General features: G+C 40.6%; 1 protein-coding gene across 1 annotated transcript in view; it reads left to right on the top strand.

Moving 5' to 3' along the window:
• Positions 1-24,500, top strand: part of EP300 (E1A binding protein p300) — a 74,618-nt gene that overhangs the window by 5,461 nt on the left and 44,657 nt on the right. The window contains exons 2-3 of the mRNA XM_030855846.3: positions 17,496-18,133; positions 24,205-24,384. Coding sequence (XP_030711706.1) covers positions 17,496-18,133; positions 24,205-24,384 — 818 coding nt within the window. The remainder of the gene's footprint in view (positions 1-17,495; positions 18,134-24,204; positions 24,385-24,500) is intronic.

The raw sequence follows: 24,500 nt of genomic DNA, 5'->3' as shown, positions 1-24,500 counted from the left end.
TATTCTGTTACAGAGGTAAGAAATGTATTCGCATGTCCAGTGATTGGATGATGGGGAGGGAGGAAAAGGTTTCTGCCTTGGTTGCGACATTGTTTTCTCTGTTTTACTTTGCTTTCTACCTTTTCCTTAGTCTATTCTATAAAGTGGGGGGGGGGGGGTAAAACGAGAAGTTGAAAATTAGTGCCTTGTGGTGTTTTTGTAAGGACATTAAGTGGTAAATAAGAAAGAAAACGAGTAAGAAGAATGTTGCAGATACAAGTGGAAGTGTAAAATGCTTCTTCCTGGTATATTTACAAAAACAATTCAAGAGTTATTCTGCCAGTTCTTACACCCAACAATTAATGGAAAAATAAGACAACTTGTTTTGTGTGTTTTTGAAATTTTAGGGTCCCTCTTTAGAGAATTTCTGAAGTTGAATTTTTTTTAGTGTGGCAAGCATTAGAGAAATTAATGGGCAAGTTGAAACTTAAATTATGCCACGTGTAAAATATTTAAAACATTGGCTTTTGCAGATGATTTTTTTTCATGAAATGGATGGTAATTTTCTTCTGAAATTTTAATGGTAAAATATTTTATTGCTCAGGTCTCAAAAAATGTTTAAGAGAATAAACATTGAGGTTTTAAGCCTCTTCTGAACAATTTGGATATCATTTGTTTTTAGATGTAGATCTTTTTGTTTTCTTTTTTAAGATTTTTTTGATGTGGACCATTTTTATTTTTTAATTTTATTTATTTATTTTTGGCTGCGTTGGATCTCTGTTGTTGCGCGCAGGCTTTCTCTAGTTGCTGCGAGTGGGGGCTGCTCTTCATGGCGGTGCGTGGGCTTCTCATTGCGGTGGCTTCTCTTGTCACAGAGCATGGGCTCTAGGCGCTCAGGCTTCAGTAGTTGTGGCACACGGGCTCAGTAGTTGTGGCACACAGGCTTAGTTGCTCTGCGGCATGTGGGATCTTCCCGGATCAGGAATCGAACTCGTGTCCCCTGCATTGGCAGGCAGATTCTTACCCACTGCACCACCAGGGAAGCCCGTGGACCATTTTTAAAGTCTTTATTGAATTTGTTACAGCATTGCTTCTGTTCTATGTTTTGGCTCTTTGGCCACGAGGCATGGGGGATCCTAACTCCCTGACCAGGGATCAAACCTGCACCCCCTGCATTGGAAGGTGAAGCCTCAACCACTGGACCGCCAGGGAAGTCCCTAGATGTAGATCTTTTTAAATAAATGCCCCAAAAGGCAATTAGGAGTAATTTAGTTGAGAGAGAGTATAAAATTTAAACTGCTGGAAAAAAGTGAGTGGTGAGAGAATTTGTTTTGGAGTCAGACTAGTAGAGTTAAAATCCCTGCCTTTATTACCTGTGAGCCTTGGGCCAGTTACTTAATCTCTCTGTCTCAGCTTCCTCACCTGTAGTACCCACCTTGTAGGATTGTGGTAAGGAATAGTAAATGAGAATTCTCTTTGTCAAATACTTAGGACAGTGTTTGCTGCAGCATAGTATGTTTTCATTAAGTGTTAACTGTTTTTAACTTTACTGCTAAATATATCCCAAAAAAGCAGTGCTGGATTTTTTTAATGGGTATACAGATAGATTGGGTAAAGAGAAAACAAAATGTGTGAAGTTGAGAGTGGTCTGAAAAGTAAGGCTTACAGAGCCTTACTTTTAAGGTGCAGAGTTAGCGTATACATCATCTATTCAAAGATTAAGTTTTTTGAGAGTATAAGAATATGGCAGCAGAGGTTAAAATAAAAGTATATATATTGTCACATAGGGGAATCTTGTATATGTAAGTAATTGAAATGAACATAAATATTTAAGGCATAATGAGAAATAAGATTGTTCTTATTGGAAATGATCAAGGTAAGAATGGCTTTTTTCTAAAGAATCATGTGGTTGAGCATTATTTTTTATTTATCTGGGTCTTTTTTTAATCATTTTATTTATTTTTGGCTGTGTTGGGTCTTCGTTGCTGTGCGCGGGCTTTCTCTAGTTGTGGCGAGTGTGGGCTGCTGTTCGTTGCGTTGTGCAGGCTTTTCGTTGCAGTGGCTTCTCTTGTTGCAGAGCTCGGGCTCTAGGCGCGGGCTTCAGTAGTTGTGGCATGCGGGCTCAGTAGTTGTGGGTTGCGGGCTCTAGAGTACAGGCTCAGCCCAGGCTTAGTTGCTCCGCAGCATGTGGAATCTTCCCGGACCAGGGCTAGAACCCGTGTCCCCTGCATTGGCAGGCGGATTCTTAACCACTGTGCCACCAGGGAAGTGCATTATCTGGGTCTTAAAAGAAGACTTTCTTAAAGGAGGAGGAAGAAAAGTAAAAGGGGCAATGCAGAGCTTTTCAATATTTTTTGACCACACCCAAGTAAGAACTACGTTTTACATGGAGAACCAGAGACCCTGTCTCAGGAAGTGAGCAAACAATATTTATCCTACCTAGCCTTACTACTTATAATATACTCTGATATTTTCTATTGCATTTCATGTTTTAAAAAGTGGTGGTCGTGGGCTTCCCTGGTGGTGCAGTGGTTGAGAGTCCGTCTGCCGATGTAGGGGACGCGGGTTCGTGCCCCGGTCCAGGAAGATCCCACGTGCCGTGGAGCGACTGGGTCCGTGAGCCATGGCTGCTGAGCCTGCGCGTCCGGAGCCTGTGCTCCGCAACAGGAGAGGCCACAGCAGTGAGAGGCCCGCGTACTGCAAAAAAAAAAAAAAAAAAAAGTGGTGGTTGTGACTCACTATATTGATTTCATGACCCACTATGGCTTGTGACTCACAATTTGAAAAATACTAGTTTAAAAGAGTTGACAAGCTGCCAGTTGTCCTGTACTGGACCAACGTCCTGTATTGGACCAACGTTTTCTGTATGCCCGGCATTTCATCTCAAAACAGGGAATACTCTGGTGATCCAGAAAGACGTGGGCCCTTCCTTCCTGGGGTTTGTAGATAAGGGGAAAGAACGACATTCAAGTCTGATGTGACCAGTGTTGTATATGTACAATGTACAGTGTTGTATTTGCACGGTGTACAGTGGGAGAAACGGGTACCTAACCTGTAGTTACTGTTGCTCTAGTGGCTTTTTTTGAGGAAATCGGTGTCTGATCTTGGGATTTGAAGGATAAAGGGTTTCTAAGAGTGAGCCCAGGTTGAAAACAAGAGATGGTCTGTCATGGAATCTGTAAATTTCGTCTATCTGGGGGATAGCAAGAAATATAACTGTAGAGGTGAGCAAGGGGCCAATCTTGCAGGATTTATTGGAGTTACTGCTTATTGGAGTTTAGATTTTTTTAGCTCTTTTAAATGGATGGACAGAATTGTACCTTAGATGATTGACTAAAGCGAGGAATGGTTTGGAAAGGAACAGGGGAAAATAGGCAGGGAGACCAGTGAGATGACTGTTTCAGAATTCCAGCTGTGATGAGGGTGGCCTGGATTAGTACACGGAAAGAAGTGAAAAGGTTTGAGAGAACATGGGTGGTCAGCAGAACTTGGGGATTAATTAATTAGTGTCAGAATATTGCCATAGAGGAATCAAGGGTAATTCCCAAGTTTCAAGCTTGGGTAGCAGAATTGGTGAGGATGTCATTTATTCAATACTTAGAGAAGTGTTTGTGTATGGATATGGATGGGGGGGGTTGTGATGAGTTAAATTTGCATATTTTGAAGTTGTGTGATTCTCCTGAATTGGGTAGTCACTATTTTCATTTGGAGCACCTTTCATTCGAGCCAAGAAACATTGACTACCCACCAAGTTTTAGGTATTTGGAATGTAAAGATGAATCAAGGTGCAGTTTCTGCTCTCAAAGCCTTTAGGATCTGGTGGAGTTGGTAGTACACGTATCCACACAGTTTTCCCATGAGTTATACTCTGATAAGGTTTTTTGTTGTTTTTGTTTGTTTGTTTTTTTGTGGTACGCGGGCCTCTCACTGTTGTGGCCTCTCCTGTTGCGGAGCACAGGCTCCGGACGTGCAGGCTCAGCGGCCATGGCTCACGGGCCTAGCCGCTCCGCGGCACGTGGGATCTTCCCGGACCGGGGCACAAACCCGTGTCCCCTGCATCAGCAGGCGGACTCTCAACCACTGCGCCACCAGGGAAGCCCTACTCTGATAAGTTTTAAATGTTTTAGATAAAGGCAGAGGATAGGGATTATTTCTGACAGGATGGGTTTGGAGTATTGGGGGAAAACTTCATATAGAAAATGTATATTAAAATGGGGGTAGGAGAGCATGACCTGCCTTTTCTTAGAAGTTGGGAATTACCTGGTGGTCCAGTGGTTAGAACTTTAACTGCCGAGGGCCCGGGTTCAGTCCCTCCTTGGGAACTAAGATTCCGCAAGCCATGCGGTACAGCCAAGACAAAAAAAGTAGGGGAAGTTGGAGTGGTATTTCAGGTGGAACAAATACAAGTGGTTTTTATGTGACTGGAACAGACCATACGGTGGAATGTTTTCATGGGAGACAGATGGAAAAGGATGTTAGGGTCCTAATATGGAAAGACAAATATGCTAAGGAATTTGACATTCATCTCACCATCTGGATAAAAATTTTATGAGAAGAGTGACATGGTCAGGGAAAGAGTAATGCTAGTGACACTGCACAGGATCAGTAGCAGGGAGGGAACCTAATGGCAGGAAGACTTAGGGTTTGTCATTTATCTCTTGAAATGCACTTATCATTTGTCTTTGAAGTTTTTGGTAAATTGTAGTTAACAAAGTGAACTGTTTATTTTCTTAAGATCCAAGTTTTGTTTACCAGTTGTCATGCATGTAGAAAATGTAGCAGATTTTTTTTAAAAGTCACGCTCCCCTTTCTCTTTACAGATATACAATTTCTAGGAGACTTTTTCTTTTTTTATCAGAAATGGTACGATAGTTTCACTATCTAGGATCCCCTATAGGCATTCCCTTGGAGCAAACCCCAATTAGGCAAACAAATCCAACCCTCACTGCAAAGCTTCTGTCAAAATGTTACTATACTCGGGCTTCTCCGGTGGCGCGGTGGTTAAGAATCTGCTTGCCAATGCAGGGGACACGGGTTCGAGCCTGGCCCGGGAAGATCCCACATGCTGCGGAGCAACTAAGCCCGTGCGCCACAACTACTGAGCCTGCTCTCTAGAGCCCATGAGTCACAACTGCTGAAGCCCACACGCCTAGAGCCTGTGTTCCACAACAAAAAGAAGCCACTGCAATGAGAAGTCTGCTCTCCGCAATGAAGAGTAGCACCCGCTGCCACAACTAGAGAAAGCCCGCGTGCAGCAACGAAGACCCAACACAGCCAAAAATCAACCAATTAATTAATTTTTTAAAATGCATATTTTGAAAATTAACCTGTACTTTTGCCCTTTGGCTCTATTAGCTTTCACAGTTCACCAGCTGCCAACATGCATAGCTATGTGATCCTGTGAAACTTAATATTGATTATCATCTTCGATCAAATTTGTATATAACCCACAGGTTGTTACCAGTTGTTTTTTGGTTTTGGTTTTTTTGGCTGCGTTGGGTCTTCGTTGCTGCGCGCAGGCTTTTCTCTAGTTGCAGCGAGTGGGGGCTACTCTTTGTTGCGGTGCGCGGGCTTCTCATTGTGGTGGCTTCTCTTGTTGCGGAGCACGGGCTCTAGGTGCACGGGCTTCAGTAGCTGTGGCTCGTGGGCTCTAGAGTGCAGGCTCAGTAGTTGTGGCACATGGGCTTAGTTGCTCCGTGGCATGTGGGATCTTCCCGGACCAGGGCTTGAACCCGTGTCCCTTGCATTGGCAGGTGGATTCTTAACCACTGTGCCACCAGGGAAGCCCTCGTTACATTTTCGTAGTGTCCTTCAAATTCAATATTGTAGTTTTAAGTGTTTATGCACCTTTACTTCCTTGATAGGTGGGTTTTTTATGATTAGGTTAATTCTGCTTCATCTACGGAGTATTAAATGCCATTTCTGAAATAAAGTACTGGATGAAAGTTAGGATGGTTATTTTAACCTGATAAGTTCATGAAATTTACAAAAACGCCTCATTTTAAAGGCCACGGTGTTTTAAAACGTCATACTTTGTTAAGCACCCAAAACAGCTGAGTTAATGTAAGAGTAGAAGTGCCCTAAACCAATAAGGAGAGATCTTTGTGAGATTGATAGTTTTCATGTCTAGCCAAACTGTTTTAAGAATTATTAGAGTTCTGTAGATTTGACTTTCATCTCTAATCCTTAGTTTTTTAAATCTCAGATCTCTGCCCACCTCATCACTCACCTGGCTCCCCCTCCTTTGAATTACTTCAGTTGCTGTGGCTCAGCTTGAGTTGTTCACCTGTCCTCCTTTTTTCCACTCTTCACTTGTCTAGTTCCTACTCGTCCTCTGGTCTCACCACTGGGATGAAAGAAAGGTTTTGAGATCTGGAATGTTCATTTTTTAAAAAGCATTTTTAATGCCACAGAGAAAACTAACTGAAAGGAGGAGAGTTGATGGATGAATTCTGTCTTTTAAGCAGATACTTGAGAATTGACTAGTTTTAGAATAATTCGTATGGGTATTTTGCTTAATGTACACAGTTTAAAACCCAACTGAGTTTTTATTTGAATTCAGCTTACCTGAAGTACAAAAATAAGCCTGTTTATTCAGCAAATAATGTTTGAGCCTTCTAAATGGGAAAAAAATTTGTAACTGAAAGAGGTACTGTTATGCAGTAGAATTAGATTTTTTTTTTTTTTTTTGGCGGTACGCGGGCCTCTCACTGTTGTGGCCTCTCCTGTTGCGGAGCACAGGCTCCAGACGCACAGGCTCAGCGGCCATGGCTCACAGGCCCAGCCGCTCCGTGGCACGTGGGATCTTCCCGGACCACGGCACGAACCCGTGTCCCATGCATCAGCAGACGGACTCTCAACCACTGCGCCACCAGGGAAGCCCTAGAATTAGATTTTGAGCCAAAATTATTTCAGTTCTGCATCCTAGTTTGTAACTTTTTAAAATCTTTTGTTTATACTCAGTGTAGTATTTGGGATTATATTGTTAGTAATCCTAATTTTGAAGGTTATACTTCACTTACATATTTCATGGTGGGGAACATTTGTGTAATTTCTCATGTATCGTGGAATTGTCTTGATCTTTTGATTTTTTTGGAAAGGCTAAGTGAGTTGAGTATTTATTTTACAAGAGATGATATAGCTAAATCTGCTGTGAAGACCACAGAACTAAGAAGACAACAAGGGTGACCTACAGAATCAGTATGTAATAATGAAAGGATGTTTTGACTCAATACTAGTTTCCCACATGCTCAATCCAAGTTCGTTTTTGTTTAAATTATCACATTTCTAATACACAGTTCATTGGATAAACCTAATGTATTATGCTAAACTTTTCAAATCAGATTTAATTCTGTCCTGTCAGTCACATTTCATGTCACCGTGTTTGGACTGAATGTACACTCAGATGAAGAAACTTTCCTTTTTTTTTCTTTTTTTGGCTGCTCTGCACTGCATGCAGGAGCTTAGTTTCCTGACCAGGGATCAAACCTGCGCCCCCCCTGCAGTAGGAGCAGAGTCTTAACCACTGGACCACCAGGGAAGTCCCGAAGAAACATTTTACTCAAAGTCATTTTGTATTTGAGCATCTGGGAACCATATATGGGAATTTGTCAATAAACTATTTGGTAGAAGTAGCCTGCCGATGATGTTAATTAGTTGATATTTTAGAAAGTAAGCAGGAAATGTCTTACTGGAGATAGTGTGAGTTTGTTCATTTCAAGTTGTTTCTGATACTGTCTTGAAATGTTTGTCATAGGATAGTTTAAAAGTAATGGGATAAATTTCAGATTTGTAAATGTCTAATCAAAGAGAAAGGGGGGGTCAGCAAATCAAATATGTAAGAACTCACCTTAATATCTAGAAGAAGTACTCGCTGTCATTTACTTTCTACTTCCTACTTCTCAGTCCATTGCAGTCTGGCTTTTGTTGTTACCTAGTTTACTAAATATCTCCTATTACCTATATTTAGTGAATTTTCTGCCGAGCATGGAACACCACTAACATTTCCTTTTGGAAACTGATTTCCAGGATTCCTGGTGGATGGGCTGGGGAATGTTGAATTTTAGCATCCTTTGCAGGTTAAGATCATGTCCCTTAAAAAAAAAAAAAAAAGATCATGTCCCTTAAATACTGGCATTTCCAGTGGTCCCTTTAATGTCTGATGGTGACTTAAGCTCCACATTTCTCTCTCACATTGCCATGTATTCCTCTGATTGCCCATATGGATAACTGTACTCTTAGGTTATCCAAGCCAGAAACTTAGGAGTCATTCTTTTTTTCTCTCCTTAACTCCCTAACTCTAGTCAGAGTCTTTTTTTTTTTTTTTTTTTTTGCGGTACGCGGGCCTCTCACTGTTGTGGCCTCTCCCGTTGCAGAGCACAGGCTCCAGATGCGCAGGCTCAGCGGCCATGGCTCACGGGCCCAGCCGCTCCGCGGCATGTGGGATCTTCCCGGACCGGGGCACGAACCCGTGTCCTCTGCATCGGCAGGCGGACTCTCAACCACTGTGCCACCAGGGAAGCCCTAGTCAGAGAGTCTTTTGATTGGCCTCTTTGATGCCTCTTTAGCAGCAGCCTCCTCACCAGTCTCCCTGACTCTAGATTTGTCTGTCCAATTTATTCTTCATCTTGTTTGTTTCAGTGGACTCTAATAAATGCAGATTTGTTCATATCATATTTCTGCTTAAAATTCTTTAGTAGATCAATTTTCTCTCTACAGTAAAAATCCCAAGCTATTATGTGTAGGACCCTCTAGGTTGCTTCTTTTATTTGTTGAACACGTAAATTTTATTCAACTGATCTGAACTAATCCCTATGAAGAGCAAGTTGAGATGGGGGCCTGAGAAGGTGATTTATTTGAACCTTTATTTTTTCCCTTTCCTTGAACAAAAAGGAAGAACCTGAGGAGCTTAGTAAGAGGGGTGGATTGAGGCTGGTCAGTACTAAAACCCACTGTTCAGTAGGATTTGTTTGAATTATGACATTTAAATTTCTAATTATTTTTCCCTTGCATCTTCATACATATTGCTTTTAATTTGAGACTTGCTTTTCTACTAGTTTTAGTCCATTGGGTTTTATTTGCTATTTATGACAAACTGGTTAAATACATAGTCTCTTATTTTTAGTAGCCTTTTTCCAATATGCTGCTCGTGAGCTTGCGGCCAGGTTTTTTTCTGGGAAGCCCCTTGCAGAAGGACCTAATGGGGAAAGATTGGAAATTTGATGGCTAAAATAAAATCCACATATTAGGTTTTTGAGCTTTAGTACTCTTAATCCTACCAGTATAGAATTGATTATTTACAGTTCGAGTAGTTTTTCTTAGTCTGGGAATACTTAAATTTTGTTTAAAAAATTGTTTTCTCAGTTTAAAAATGTTTAGAAAAGTTATAGTTCTCATAATGTTGAATAATCTAAAACAGCTGCTAAAAATGAAGTCTGTTTGCTTACTTACATAGAAAGAATATTCTGCTGGGATCCAGGGACTTTATAATAGAGTCCATACTCAATAACAAAATAGTACAATCTTAGGGAAGCTAGTGATGCATCAGTTACTGCATCTATAATATGAGAGAATCAGTAATTTTCAAACTTGGGCCCTCCCTGGGAGGGGCAGTGTTCTCAGAAGCCTGAGGAAAATCCATCTTCATTCTCCCAATTCCTCCTCACCCAATATGGTTCTGCTTTTTATTCTGTCTGTGTTTCCAAATAAACACTACTAGATGATCCTAAAGGATCCTTTGCTCTGTCCCACCTGGTGTATATAACTTTTAAAAAGGGGGTTAATAAATTTACACATTTTTTATAGATGCATAATTTATATGCTTTAGAATCTATTAAAATATTTAAGACCCATCTCATTGGTTCTTAAAACAACTCCATGAAGGAGGTAGAATAAGTTTTACTGCCTTCTGATAGAAGAAGTAACATGAGCTCACATTTGGAAAGTAACTGGTAAATGAAGTCAGCTTGTAGAATTGGGTGTAAATCCAGGTACTTGGACCCTTTGAGCTGTGCCAGGTTAGATACCAGTGATGGCTGATGGCATTTAGGAATCGTAAATGTCCAGAACTTCGAGGCACAATCATAACAGCTTAGGAGTGATAATGACAGTCAGTGATATCAAATGAAATAATAAGATCTGCTTAATCATGGGTCAAAGTATATATGATTTTTTTATATAATCTTCCAAATCTAATTAATATAGTCATTGAAAATTACAAGTTTTAAGGAAAGGTTAAGAGAACTTTTATAGATTTGTGAACTGCCAGTCAGATAAAAATAATTATAGTATGCAATTGCAGAATTGCTGGAAATGTTTATTATCAAATTTACTCCTTGAGCATGTGCTAGGTGCTATGGGAAATGTAAATATCTGTTAAATGAGACCCTTATCTTTCAAATACTTATGATTTACTAAAGAAGTAAGGTGCACACAAATACTTAGCTATAACAAAAGATAGAAGATACAAAGTGCATAGTTGAGGTTGTAACAAAGTGAGCCATCTTAGGAAACAGTATTTGAATCTGTCTTTGAGTTGAAACCTGAGTGGATCTTTTGTAGTGGACACTACAATTAAGTCTGTTGAAAATACAGAATTGCCATTAAAAAACAACCCTATAACCTTTATTGTCAGGGTCTACCAATGCCAGCCTTCCTGTCTGCTTCATAATGGAGCCTAACCTTGTAATGAGATGTTAAATGTTTTGCATAATAAACATGAAACAACAACCAAGTGCAGCAGATTTGGCTGTAGTACAGGTTAAATTAAAGTCCTCAAGACTAGAGCCTGGAGTAAGACTTTGGTATTACTGAAGTTGATTTTTCCTCAATGGACTCTATATATGTGGCTGTTAACTACTTCTGAAGTTGTTAGAGGATTAATGAGAATAATACAGTTATTGAGGAGCCACAGAGACAATGCCTGACACATTGAGAGTGCCTGAAAAAAATTTGTTCTTATTATTATGAGCTAGTCTTATCTCCTAATAGAGTGATGATTCCACTAAATAATAATAGAGGTAACATTTTCATAGTGCTTAATATATGCCAGGCACTGTTCCAATTACTTATATTAACTCATTGAATTCTCACAAATAACCTGTGAAGTGGGTACTTTTCCTGTTACACAGAGGTGGAAACTAGGTTCTTTAGAATCATCTTGTCTGGTTCTTTGAAAAACTGTTAGAATTGATTGATTGATTGATTGCCATGTTGGGTCTTCGTTGCTGCACGCGGGCTTTCTCTAGTTGAGGCAAGTGGGGGTGACTCTTTGTTGCGGTGCGCAGGCTTCTCATTGCAGTGGCTTCTCTTGTTGCGGAGCCCGGGCTCTAGACATGCAGGCTCAGTAGTTGTAGCTCGCAGGCTCTAGAATGCAGGCTCAGTAGTTGTGGTGCACAGGCTTAGTTGCTCCACAGCATGTGGGATCTTCCCGGACCAGGGATCGAACCCTTGTCGCCTGCATTGGCAGGGGGATGAATAACCACTGCACCACCAGGGAAGTCCAAACTGTTAGAATTTTGATTGGCATTGCATTGAATCTAGATCAATATTGGGGAAGCATTGAAGTCTTTATATAACATTGAGGGTTTGTATCCAGACACTTGTGATTTTGTGATGTTATTTTATTTATTTAGGTGGTCTTTTTTTGACTGCTTTGGGTCTTCATTGCTGCACGCAGGCTTTCTCTAGTTGTGGTGAACAGGGGCTGCTCTTTGTTTTGGTTTATCATTGCGGTGGTTTCTTTTGTTGCAGAGCACGGGGTCTAGGCACGCGGGCTTAGTTGCTCTGCGGCCTGTGGGATCTTCCTGGACCAGGGCTCGAACCCCTGTCCCCTGCATTGGCAGGCAGATTCTTAACCATTGCACCACCAGGGAAGTCCTGTTTAGATGGTCTTTAGTTTCACAGTTTACACATATTTTCTAATAACGTTGTCAGATCTTTTTTCCCCTATTGTGTTTTTAAAACTTATTTCTAATCATTTTTTGCTCATGTATAGAAGTGCAATTTAATTTGTCTGTATTTGTGGTATGTTCAATCACCTGGCTACGCTCTCACTATTTCTACTTCTTTGCCTTGGGTTTTCCATGTTGACAGTTATATCATTTGCATACAATAAGTTGTGTTTCTTCCTTTTCAATCTTGACTCATGAGTGTTTCTTATATTATTTCTTTGGCTAGAGACTCCAGTTCACACTGAATAGAAGTGGTTGTTATGGGTATCTTTGTCTTGTTTCGATGCTAAAGAGGCTACTTTTAATGTTGGTCCATTATCCATATTTGCTGTCAGTTTTTAGGTTTTGGAAGAGACCTTTTTATCAGTTTAAGGAAGTTCCCATCATTTTTTTTTTTTTGTCGGTACGCGGGCCTCTCACTGTTGTGGCCTCTCCTGTTGCGGAGCACAGGCTCCAGACGCACAGGCTCAGCGGCCATGGCTCATGGGCCCAGCCGCTCCGCGGCATGTGGGATCTTCCCGGACCAAGGCACAAATGCGTGTCCCCTGCATCAGCAGGCGGACTCTCAACCACTGCGCCACCAGGGAAGCCCCATCATTTTTTTTTGTTTGTTTTAATTTTTATTTTATATTGGAGTATAGTTGATTTACACTGTTGTGTTAGTTTCAGGTGTACAGCAAAGTGATTCAGTTATACATATACATATATCCTTCTTCCCATCCGTTTTTTTTTTTATTAATTAATTTATTTTTGGCTGCATTGGGTCTTCGTTGCTGCGCATGGACTTTCTCTAGTTGGAGTGACCAGGGGCTACTCTTCATTGCAGTGCACAGACTTCTTATCATTGTGGCTTCTCTTGTTGTGGAGCATGGGCTCAGTAGTTGCGGCTCTCAGGCTCGAGAGCGCAGGCTCAGTAGTTGCAGCCACGGAGCAACTAAGCCTGTGGCCGCAACTACTGAAGCACCCCTGTTCTAGGGACTGTGTGCCACAACTATTGAAGCAGCCCACGTGCCTAGAGCCTGTGCTCCACAGCAAGAAGAAGCCACCACAGTGAGAAACCTGTGCACCACAAGGAAGGGTAGCCCCTGGTCACTCCAACTAGAGAATAGAGAAAGTCCATGTGCAGCAATGAAGACCCAATGCAGCCACAAAAAAAAAAAAAAAATTGTGATTGGGTATTGACTTTTAGCCAGTGCTTTTATTATAGTCATTGAGATAGATATAATGTTTTCTTTCTCCTTTGTTACTACAGTGAATATGCTAAACCCTTCTTCTGGATTCCTGAGATGATCCCAGCTCGATCATGATATTACATCTATAAAACACTGATAAACTTGATTTGCTCTTCGTTTTTTTTTCTTTCTTTTTTTTCTTTTCTCTCTCTTTTTTTTTTTTTAAAGGATTCTTGCTTCTGTGTTCATGACTTCCTTTTCTTTTACTGGCCATATGTGGTTTTCAGAGTATTTCTATTTTCTAGAAGTGTTTGTATAAGCTTGAATTGTCTTTTCCTTGAAAGTTCAGTAGGACATGCCTGTAAAAATATCTAGTTCTGGTCTTAATGGGAAAAATTAACCAATAAGTCTTTAATAGTAATAGGATTATTCAGGTTTTCTCTGTCTCCTTTTAAAGTTTTTTAAATGAGATAATTCAATTTAGTAGAACAGTAGAAAGAACTCTTATGTGCCTATTACTACAAGTTACTGATCATTTTGTCCACCACCCCCCCACACACCCTTTTTTTTTCTGCTGGAGTTTTTAAAAGCAAATCCCGGACTTGTCATTTCAGTAGAAATACTTAAATATATGTCTCTTAGGACTTATTTTAACTTAACTATGCTATTGTCATACCTAACAAAATTAATAATTTCTTAATATTACCCACTATTCAGTCTGTATTATCCTGATTCTCTTAAAATGTATTTCCAGTTAGTTTGAATCAGGATCCAAACGAGGTATGTTTGGTTGTTGAATGATAACAGCTTCTCTCATTCTCTTTTTTTTTTCCTTCCCCCTTTTATGCCATTGATTTGTTGGAGAAGCTAGGACACTTATCCTATATAATTTCTTTTTAATTGAAGTTTATTGAGTATTTTATTTTATTTTATTTTTTATTTTTGCGGTACGCGGGCCTCTCATTGTTGTGGCCTCTCCCGACGCGCAGGCTCAGTGGCCATGGATCACGGGCCCAGCCACTCCGCAGCATGTGGGATCTTCCCGGACCGGGGCACGAAACCGTGTCCCCTGCATCGGCAGGCAGACTCTCAACCACTGTGCCACCAGGGAAGCCCTATTGAGTATTTTATGAGGAATTTATTCATTTTTCTTTCTTCAGTTTTTTTGTGTGAAATTGATTAGCAGGACCACTTTCTCTTTTTATTGTCTTTTTTCCTTAACTTTCCCAGAAGTTTATCTTTTATTAGTCTTTTCAAGGAACCAAATTCTGATCTTGTTAATAACCTCTCAGTTCTATCTCCATTTTTCTAGTTTTTTTAATTGCTTTTATATTTGATCATCTTCTTCTTACTGTTTTTTAACATAATAACTTGGATACTTGTTAATTTCAAGCTTTATTTTCTAACATAAACCTTTAAGTTTTGAAATGTAGTATTTTTATTATTTCTCAGTTTGTGATTTCTCCTTTATCACTTACGTATATGTGTATTTTGATTTTTGATTTTTGATTAATTTTTTAAATATTATTTATTTGGTTGCACTGGGTCTTAGTTGTGGCAGGTGGGCTTCTATAGTTGCAGCTCACCGGCTCCTTGGTTGTGGCATGTGGGCTCCTTAGTTGTTGTTTGTGAACTCTTAGTTGTGGCATGTATGTAGGATCTAGTTCCCTGACCAGGGATTGGACCCGGGCCCCCCCTGTGTTGGGAGCACAGAGTCTTAACCACTGTGCCACCAGGGAAGTCCCTGTGTATTTTTGATTTATTTTATTTTATTATTATTATTTTTTTCTTGGCTGTGCTGTATGGCTTGTGGGATTTTAGTTCCCTGACCAGGGATTGAACCCAGGCTCTCAGCAGTGAAAGCACAGAGTCCTAACCAATGGACTGCCAAGGAATACCCCATGTGTATTTTTTAAGTTTCTAAATAGGTAGAGATTATTTTTATTTTTTCCTAAATGTTTAACACTAAAAATATGCTGATGATGGAATGTTTCCTTGTATACTCCAGGGGGAAAGTAGAATGCAAAATTGCTTAAAAGTATATATGGGGACTTCCCTGGTGGCACAGTGGTTAAGAATCCGCCTGCCAATGCAGGGGACACAGGTTCGAGCCCTGGCCCGGGAAGATCCCACATGCTGCGGAGCAACTAAGCCTGTGTGCCACAACTATTGAGCCTGCGCTCTAGAGCCTGCGAACCACAACTACTGAGGCACGTACCACAACTACTGAAGCCCGCGCGCCTAGAGCCCGTGCTCAGTGATGAGAAGCCACCGCAATGAGAAGCCCACGCACCGCAACTAAGAGCAGCCCCCACTCGCCGCAACTAGAGAAAGCCTGTGTGCAGCAATGAAGACCCAACACAGCCAAAAATAAATAAATAAATAAATAATTTTATTTATTTATTTATTTATTTAAAAGTGTATATGATTCCAGTATTGTGAATTATGTAAATAGGAAATAATGAAGGAAATATATCATTATATTGATATTAAGCAGTTGCCTTTTGAGTAGTGATGTCAGGTAAATTTTATTTGAAACCTTATTCATATTCCACAACTATTCATAAGACATTTTATTTTTATGATGGAGGGGCACATGATTTTTCCAAAGGAATTGAATAATTCTGTAAAAATCTGGACTCTAAATCATGTCCTGAGATCCTGGGGTATAATTCAGTTCAACTAAAATATGACCAGTTGCTTATCTCTGTTGGGCATTAGGCAAGGAGTTGGTATGTAAGTGGTAAGACATGTTATTCCCGGAGTTACAGTCTGGGTGCATAGGTGGGGTGAGGGGTGGTGATGGGGAAGAGATAGCAGGAGAGGCGGAGAGAAATACAGACAACACATGTTAATTTCATTGCCATGATAGAATGCAAAAGAACAGGAAGGACACATAGAGGAAGAATTGCACTTATGAACCAAGGGTAATTGGACCAACACGATCATTATTAGAGTGGTATCTTGTCTTTGATGGATGGGTTATTTTTAATAGGATTATCAGTTGTAGATTCAAATATATTTAATTTTTAAATACCCAGAAGTGTCCTTTTAATGTTAAAACTACTTGGAGAATTAAAACTCAAAACATCTCAATCTGTATAATGAGTTAGTACTGTCAACAGGTCAACCAAGGGACAATTTTGCACCTCCAGGGAACATTTGGTGATATATGGAGACATTTTTGATGTCACAAATGGGTTAGAGCTACTACTGGTATTAAGAGGAGAGACCAGGGATTTGCTGAGTATCTTATAGTGCATAGGGCAATCTCCCCCTCTCCCCAAAGAATTATCCAGCCTAGAATGTTTAATAGTGCCAAGGATGAGAAACCTAGGTTAATCCATAATTTTTGCATCCTCTTTCTCAGGGATGGGGCAGAGGTGGAATGGTAGTGGTTTGTCAGTTGTTGAAGAATCTAGAGGCATGGTTTTGTATCCTGTTCAGCTAGATTTTGGTTAAGGAAAACTAATCTGTAGTCTGAAGTCAGGTCAAAGCAAATTCATTCAGCTTTGTAGCAGGCACTGTGTGATGGGAATTTGGTAAAGTGGTAAGCAGCTCCTGTCTTCCTGGAGCTTACACTGAATGGTTTACAAAGGGGAGATCTTTTTTATCAGTTGTCTTTTTTTATTATTATTATATTTTAAATCTTTTGTTCTGAATTTATTTTGTGTATAGATAAGTTATTTTAAGCTCTTCTAAGGAATTCTGGAATAGTATACACCTTTTTTTTTTTTAATCTATTTTTTATTGCTTTGGGTCTTCGTTGCTGTGCGTGGGCTTTCTCTGGTTGCGTCGAGCAGGGCTACTCTTTGTTGCGGTATGCGGGCCTCTCACTGTTGTGGCCTCTCCCGTTGCGGAGCACAGGCTCCAGACGCACAGGCTCAGTGGCCATGGCTCACGGGCCCAGCCCCTCCACAGCATGTGGGATCTTCCTGGACGGGGGCACGAACCCGTGTCCCCTGCATCGGCAGGCGGACTCTCGACCACCAGGGAAGCCCAGCAGGGGGATTCTTAACCACTGTGTCACCAGGGAAGTCTGGTACACAACTTAATTGTGTATCTTTTGCATGACTGTCAGTACAAACTTTTGGCAACTCATGTAATGGGTGTGTGTTCCCCCCATGTAAGATGTATTCCCCTTTTCTCTGGTCTTGTTTTAGGTACAGTCTATAAGTGTTCAAACTTGTTGGCATGACAATAATTTTTATATATTTATATATATATAAAACACCTTTTTTTAGTATAATATGAAAAACTAATAAAAATAGATAGTATTCCATGGAGTGAGGTTTAGAAATGATATTTAATGCTTATCAAGAACAAAGTATAGAGAACTTTGTAATTTTGACTCTGTCATACTTTAACCTTTATCTTTCCTCTTTGTTTTTAGATTTTGGCTCTCTATTTGACTTGGAGCACGACTTACCAGATGAATTAATCAACTCTACAGAATTGGGACTAACCAATGGTGGTGATATTAGTCAGCTTCAGACGAGCCTTGGCATGGTACAAGATGCAGCCTCTAAACATAAACAACTGTCAGAATTGCTACGTTCTGGTAGTTCCCCTAACCTCAACATGGGGGTTAGTGGCCCAGGCCAAGGCATGGCCAGCCAGGCCCAACAGAACAGTCCTGGATTAAGTTTGATAAATAGCATGGTCAAAAGCCCAATGGCACAGGCAGGCTTGACTTCTCCCAACATGGGGATGGGCACTAGTGGACCAAATCAGGGTCCCACACCATCTGCAACAGGTATGATGAACAGTCCAGTAAATCAGCCTGGCATGGGAATGAACACAGGGATGAATGCTGGCATGAATCCTGGAATGTTGACTGCAGGCAATGGACAAGGGATGATGCCTAATCAAGTCATGAACGGTTCAATTGGAGCAGGCCGGGGGCGACCTAATATGCAGTACCCAAACCCAGGCATGGGAAATGCTGGCAACTTAATGACTGAGCCACTGCAGCAAGGCTCTCCCCAGATGGGAGGACAAACAGGATTGAGAGGGCCCCAGCCTCTTAAGGTAAGTGCAGTTCTGGTTTCTGTGTACCGTCAGTATGTTTTTCAGTGCTCCAGTGATGGAGGAGGAGGGCTTGAGGTCAGTTATTCATTTATTCTTTACTGTTCATGTTTAATCTTCTTACATCATGTATCATTTCCCACATATTATATGCCAGGGATCTACTGTGTTGTCACAAGTTTTATGAAGCTCTTATATTAAATGTAAGTAATACTTTTTTTTTTTTTTTTACAAATGATTGCCAGCTAATTCCTGTTCCCTGTGGCACAAGTATTAGAATATTTTCATTTCATTTCTAATTCATCTCATTTTAGCCTTCATAGCCTTCCTTAAAAAAACACAACACAGTTTTGAGATAGCCAGCATTATATTATCTTCAGGTAGACTTTATTTGTCTACCTGAAGATTGCTTGGGATGTCCCTGTTTTTTAAGAGATGTGTTATTTTTTTTTCTTAACGGTTGATGGAAATTAAGATGCATTAGTTTACTATAAAGGCTCAACCAACATTCCAGGTCTTCCAGTTATCCTGATTTTGGCTGTTATTTGAAAGGTTTAGAGAAAAATAGGTTTTGTGTTTCATAGAGGGGCCATGCGGTGTGAATTGTTCTCTTGGCCTTCCCCATCCCTGGGCCTATCCTGAGTGCTGTGTTGGCTCTCTTGCTCCATCTTCTGTTCCCTGACCAGGGATCGAACCCATGCCCCCTGCAGTGGAAGCGCAGAGTCCTAACCACTGGACTGCCAGGGAAGTCCGAAAGCCTTTTCTTTTTTAAAAAGCCTACTTTCTTAGCCTTATTAAGTAGAGAATGCTAAATATATTTTTAAAAACCTTTTAAATGTGTACTCTGTATGTATAATTAAGATGTTATAAGCATATGTTGGATGTTTATTCCACCATATTTTTCATACACATTTTATTCCTTTTTCTTAAAATGGTATCACACTATGGTTGCCAGTGCCTGGCATGTAGTTAGTAAATACTTGTTGAATGAAAGAGATGGCTTCGCTTGGAAGGTGATACTAGAGATGGGAGAGATTTTCACAAGGAGTCAGGAGCAAGCTTGCTCTGTAAGAGGAATAATTTGAGCAGGCATTGGGACTTCTATATTCCTGAGAATAATGATGGTGAGAGTTCAAGGATGAAATGAAGACATACGGATGAATTGGGAGTGGGGGCACTGAGGTCACATGTAGATAAATGAAAGCCCTTAAATATTTTTTTTTGCTACAGGATAAAGAATATTGACATCTTGACTTAGGAAAAAATTCTGTTTGGCATCACTATCTACTCTATAGGTTCTCCCTTTCTGGCACTTTTATGTTGCTGTTTTGATGTGGTTTACTTAGAACACTTGGAGTGAGAACCAGAAACAAGAAGGTAGAATATTTATTAGGTACCTCTTCTAGATTTCTAGGAACCTGCCTGTGAAGAGTCCCTGCCCTCCTGATGTTTATATGGGGGGTGGGGGGGCAGGGATGACAGACATTGAAAGTTTCACTGATTGAACAAATATTTACTGAGTCCTAGCTTGCTTTTTTTTTTTTTTTTTTTTTTTTGCTGTACGCGGGCCTCTCACTGTTGTGGCCTCTCCCGTTGCGGAGCACAGGCTCCAGACGTGCAGGCTCAGTGGCCATGGCTCACAGGCCCAGCCGCTCCGTGGCATGTGGGATGTTCCCGGACCGGGGCACGAACCCATGTCCCCTGCATCGGCAGGCGGACTCTCAACCACTGCGCCACCAGGGAAGCCCCGAGTCCTAGCTTAGATGCTGAAGATAGAGCAGTGAATAAACTCACTTCATGGAACTTACTTTCTTTTTATATATATATATATAAATTTATTTTATTTATTTTTGGCCGCGTTGGGTCTTCATTGCTGCGTGCCGGCTTTCTCTAGTTGCAGCAAGCGGGGGCTACTCTTTGTTGCAGTGCGCGGGCTTCTCATTGCAGTGGCTTCTCTTGTTGCGGAGCACGGACTCTAGGCACATTGGGCTTCAGTAGTTGTGGCTCATGGGCTCTATAGAGTGCAGGCTCAGTAGTTGTGGCGCACGGGCTTAGTTGCTCTGCGGCATGTGGGATCTTCCCGGACCAGGGCTCGAACCCATGCCCCCTGCGTTGGCAGGCAGATTCTTAACCACTGCTGCACCAGGGAAGCCCGGAACTTACTTTCTAGTGTACACATAAGATATAAATTCATAGTGTTCCAGGTAAGTGCTGTGAAGAAAAATAAAGGAAGGAAAGGCACATTGGGAGAAGGCCTAGGTTGAGAGTGGGGCACTGTCCTACTTCTAATCTAAATCACAAATTTCTATATCAACATTGTTTCAGGGACTGTATATATAGCAGTAAATTAATCAGACAAAAATCCCTGTACCTGTGGAGCTTATATTTTCATGGAAAGGGGCAATTCAAATATAAAAACTTAATTATTAAAATATTTCCTTGTTTTAAATGAAACAAGGAAATCCCACCTATATTTTATATTTGAAAGTTGATGTAAATTGTTACTTTTGGAGCTCTTCTCTTAAAATTAACATCAGTTTGTGATGCGCTTTGGCATGTGATATTAAAGAGTGTTTAACCTATAAATTTTAAAGTAAGAGCAGTGATTGATATGTTGCATCTTTGTCTTTCTTGTGTGTTCTTGGATAGGCAAGGAGTGAAGCAGGTAGGAAGAGCCAGTTAAGAGGGTATTAAGTATAAGGCAGGGAGGAATAATCCATGTTGAGAGAGAAAAAGACAGATCTTAATGCCATATCCTGATGGGTTCTAAAGAGGAGGATCTTATTCCCAAATTTACGATCTAGATGGGTGTGGTTTTAGGTGTACAGTATCAATTTGAAAAATAGTCCCTGTGGGGTGATGACGCCCCCCTAAACTAAGGCAGTGGTATAAGAGTAATAGGACTGAGTCTAGAAAACGTTTAAGATTGGTTGTCAGTTCTGTTCTGAGAGATCCCTGTAGTCTTCCTTGTTTATCATTGTACGTGCTGCCCTGCCCCTGCCATGGTTAACATAGTGCCTGGCGAATGACTTGGATATAGATGTATTTATCAAATCTGATAGGCTGGAGGACATGTCAGGATGTTGTTTAATTTGTTATTATTTGGTGAATCACGGAGTCACATTTTCACATTTAGTATCGGTGTGCACTACTGTTGATGCCTGCAAGTCTTATTAAGGGATTTTTGTCCCTATGTTAAATGTTCCTAAACTGTTATATTTGTTGTATATTGGGCACTACTTTTTTACTTGTCAGTGTTTGGTACCATGGTGTGTCTTATGTGTTCCTGTGTTCCCTTTTAATGTATTGAACACTAAGAAACAACCTGTAGTGTCAGATTTATTTTTAAAGAAAGATAAAATAGTCCCCTGCAGGCCCTTTGGTTTTAGTTGCCTAGGACTGTGGCTTCCTGGTCCTCTGCCTTTTCAGTTTAGGTGGAGATCTGTATCGCTGCTGTTCAGATAGGTGGTAGTTAACTAGTTGGACATCTGGATCCCATTAGCTATAGAGAAGGGAACAAGATCAAATAACTAACTACAGTGTAGCAGAAATTAAGTACAGTATATTCCCTTCCTATTCTATTTCGTGGGGGAGTAGTGGGGGGTGGGTAAATAGAAAGGGTAGCGGTGGGGGGGGTTGGTTGCATTTCATTTTCTAACACTGACAGCAGAACTCTGAGGGAGATAGGTAAACAAAAAGCCTGAGAGAGTCTTTGTTGGTCAGAGTGACCAGAAGTGTCAGGAGTGAATTACTGCCAGCTGACCCGCAGTTAGTGCAATCTGTATATTTGAGACCGTAGTCTGCTACAGAGTGAACTTGGAGTTTCTAGGTAATGCATTGTGACTGAGGGAACAAGCAATGTCAGGAATTGGTTGAAACTCGGTTAGTGTAGGCAGTCAAGGCAATATCCATGTGAACAAATGTGTGAAGGACCAGATTCTACTAGGACGTGTTTGATGAAGGTATTAGCTTATTAACAGGAGACATCAAGGCATCTTACAAATCCCAGCATTTTATCTATATAAATTATGGACTCTTAAATGGCTTTCATTTTATGTCTACCATGAATTTCCATGCTAATCAGAAATACAAGTAAAATACTCCTCCAGGTGTAGGTGAGCATACTATTGGGACTATATTAGTATAAATATTAGTACTTTAAAAGCAATATGTAGGGCTTCCCTGGTGGCGCAGTGGTTGAGAGTCCGCCTGCTGATGCAGGGGACATGGGTTCGTACCCCAGTCCAGGAAGATCCCACATGCCGCGGAGCGGCTGGGCCCGTGAGCCATGGCCGCTGAGCCTGTGCGTCCGGAGCCTGTGCTCCGCAACAGGAGAGGCCACAACAGTGAGAGGCCCGCGTACCGCAAAAAAAAAAGCAATATGTAGCAGCAGCACTCCCAGCCACATTGGAAACTACCAAAAGAAACCTGAACTTTGCATTTAAGCCTGTTTTTGTATTTGATTTTCTGGCCAGATTCACGTAGGAAATTCCAGTTATTGGAGACTGAATAAATTTTTTACTCTGGATGCTTCCCATTCATGCTGCCTCATTTTTTTATGCTTTCACCCACACTATGCCACTTCCCTCAGTCTCGTTCCCTATCATCATTCCTGCCTCTTTGCGAATTTAATATTTTATTTCCTTTACAGGTTAGCATTCAGGAGTAAAAAATAGGAAAGGAGGGTGTGCCACTCAACTGCCTAGTTTTAGGGAAAGGGAAAATCTTAAGCAAATGCTGGCGATTCAAGAAGCATGATGCTCTCAGGTTTGCAAGTTAATGCGTATAGGAGATAGGATACCATGGAGAAGTAGTCAGTTCACATGAAGATCATGAAAGGTCTGGTATACCGTGGTTTTCCCCCTTTATGAGTAGAAACCAAGTGAGGACAGAAGGCAAGAAAACCTGTTAGTCACAGTCTACAAAAGCTGTGATGAAGAGCTTTGTATTAGGACAGTGACAGTGGGCATGTATACATGGGAATGATGGGGATTGGGTGGCTAGAGGCAGAATTTGAAGGACCCTTTGATAGAATTGGATCTCTCTGAGAAGGATATAGAAATCTAGTATGACTCCTTTTAATTGGACAGTAGCTGTAGTGTCATTAGTTTTCATTCTGAGTGCTTGCCTAGTAGGTGATGATTGACTTACAGTGGGGTCTTATGTGGAAGGATAGAATTGTAAGTTGCATCATTGTTATCAGTAAAACATTTGGTTTTTGAATAATTAATGCTCTGTTCAAGTTAATCATTATACAGTATGATGGTTCCACGTGGACTTACATAAACACAGGAAAAAACTTACTTTTTTTTCTTTTTTCTTTTTGGCCATACTGCACAGCATGTGGGATCTTAGTTCCACGACCAAGGATCGAACCTGTGCCCCCTTGCATTGGGAATGTGGAGTCCTAATCACTGGACTGCCAGGGAATTCCCGAAACTTACTTTTTAAAGTACATAGGGATTGCACATACACTCAGATTACTTTAAGAGCCAAGAAGGCAATTTAATAAAGCAGCTAGGTGTAAGACAGCAAGAAATGGTGCAGACTTTGAAGTTTGCATGCTATACCTAAAGGATTCAGATTGAAAAAGTTTTAAAATCACTGTTCAATCCTGTCCCTAAGTAAAAAAGTACATATCCCCCGAGGCTACCAATCTTCTACCTTTTATATAAACAAAATGCTGGAATAAGCATTTTGATATATCAAGTTCTCTAATATATTTAAGGATTAGATGGTTTATTGAGTTGAATTGAATTTATTAAGTTATAGTTTGCACCTTAAATGAAAGTTATTTAGTGCATTAAAAGTGGAGATGAATGGCAGAGCCTGCTTAGTAGATATAGCTAAATGAAGACGCTTATACATTTTTCTAAAACGTTTATCGCATATTTACAGCAAACAGCTCTAAATTTACTGTACCTCAGGCCCCTAGATTATAGTCTGTTTATGTATACAGAGAGTTTCTTTTAAAATTGTCTTTGTAAATTAGGAAGTGGAAAAGGAAAGGAAATAGTAATTTCCTATTAGTGTGGGGAATAAGATTTAATTTCTCTTCTGTTTCTTGTTCTTAGATGGGAATGCTGAACAACCCTAATCCTTACGGTTCACCATATACTCAGAATTCTGGACAGCAGATTGGAGCCAGTGGCCTTGGTCTACAGATTCCGACAAAGTCTGTACTACCAAATAGCTTATCTCCATTTGCAATGGACAAAAAGGCAGTTCCTCCTGGTGGAGGAATGCCCAACATGGTGGGTAGTAATCTGTTTACAAATTTGTCTTCCATCTGACACTTTAACAGAATTGTGTTAAACCTCTTATGTCTTCTATTATACTATACACACTAGGATGTAATGGATGGCCCCTG

This window comes from Globicephala melas, chromosome 10 (assembly GCF_963455315.2).
Source record: "Globicephala melas chromosome 10, mGloMel1.2, whole genome shotgun sequence".
NCBI classification, from domain to species: Eukaryota; Metazoa; Chordata; class Mammalia; order Artiodactyla; family Delphinidae; genus Globicephala; species Globicephala melas.
This window is presented reverse-complemented; position numbering and strand designations above follow the sequence as displayed.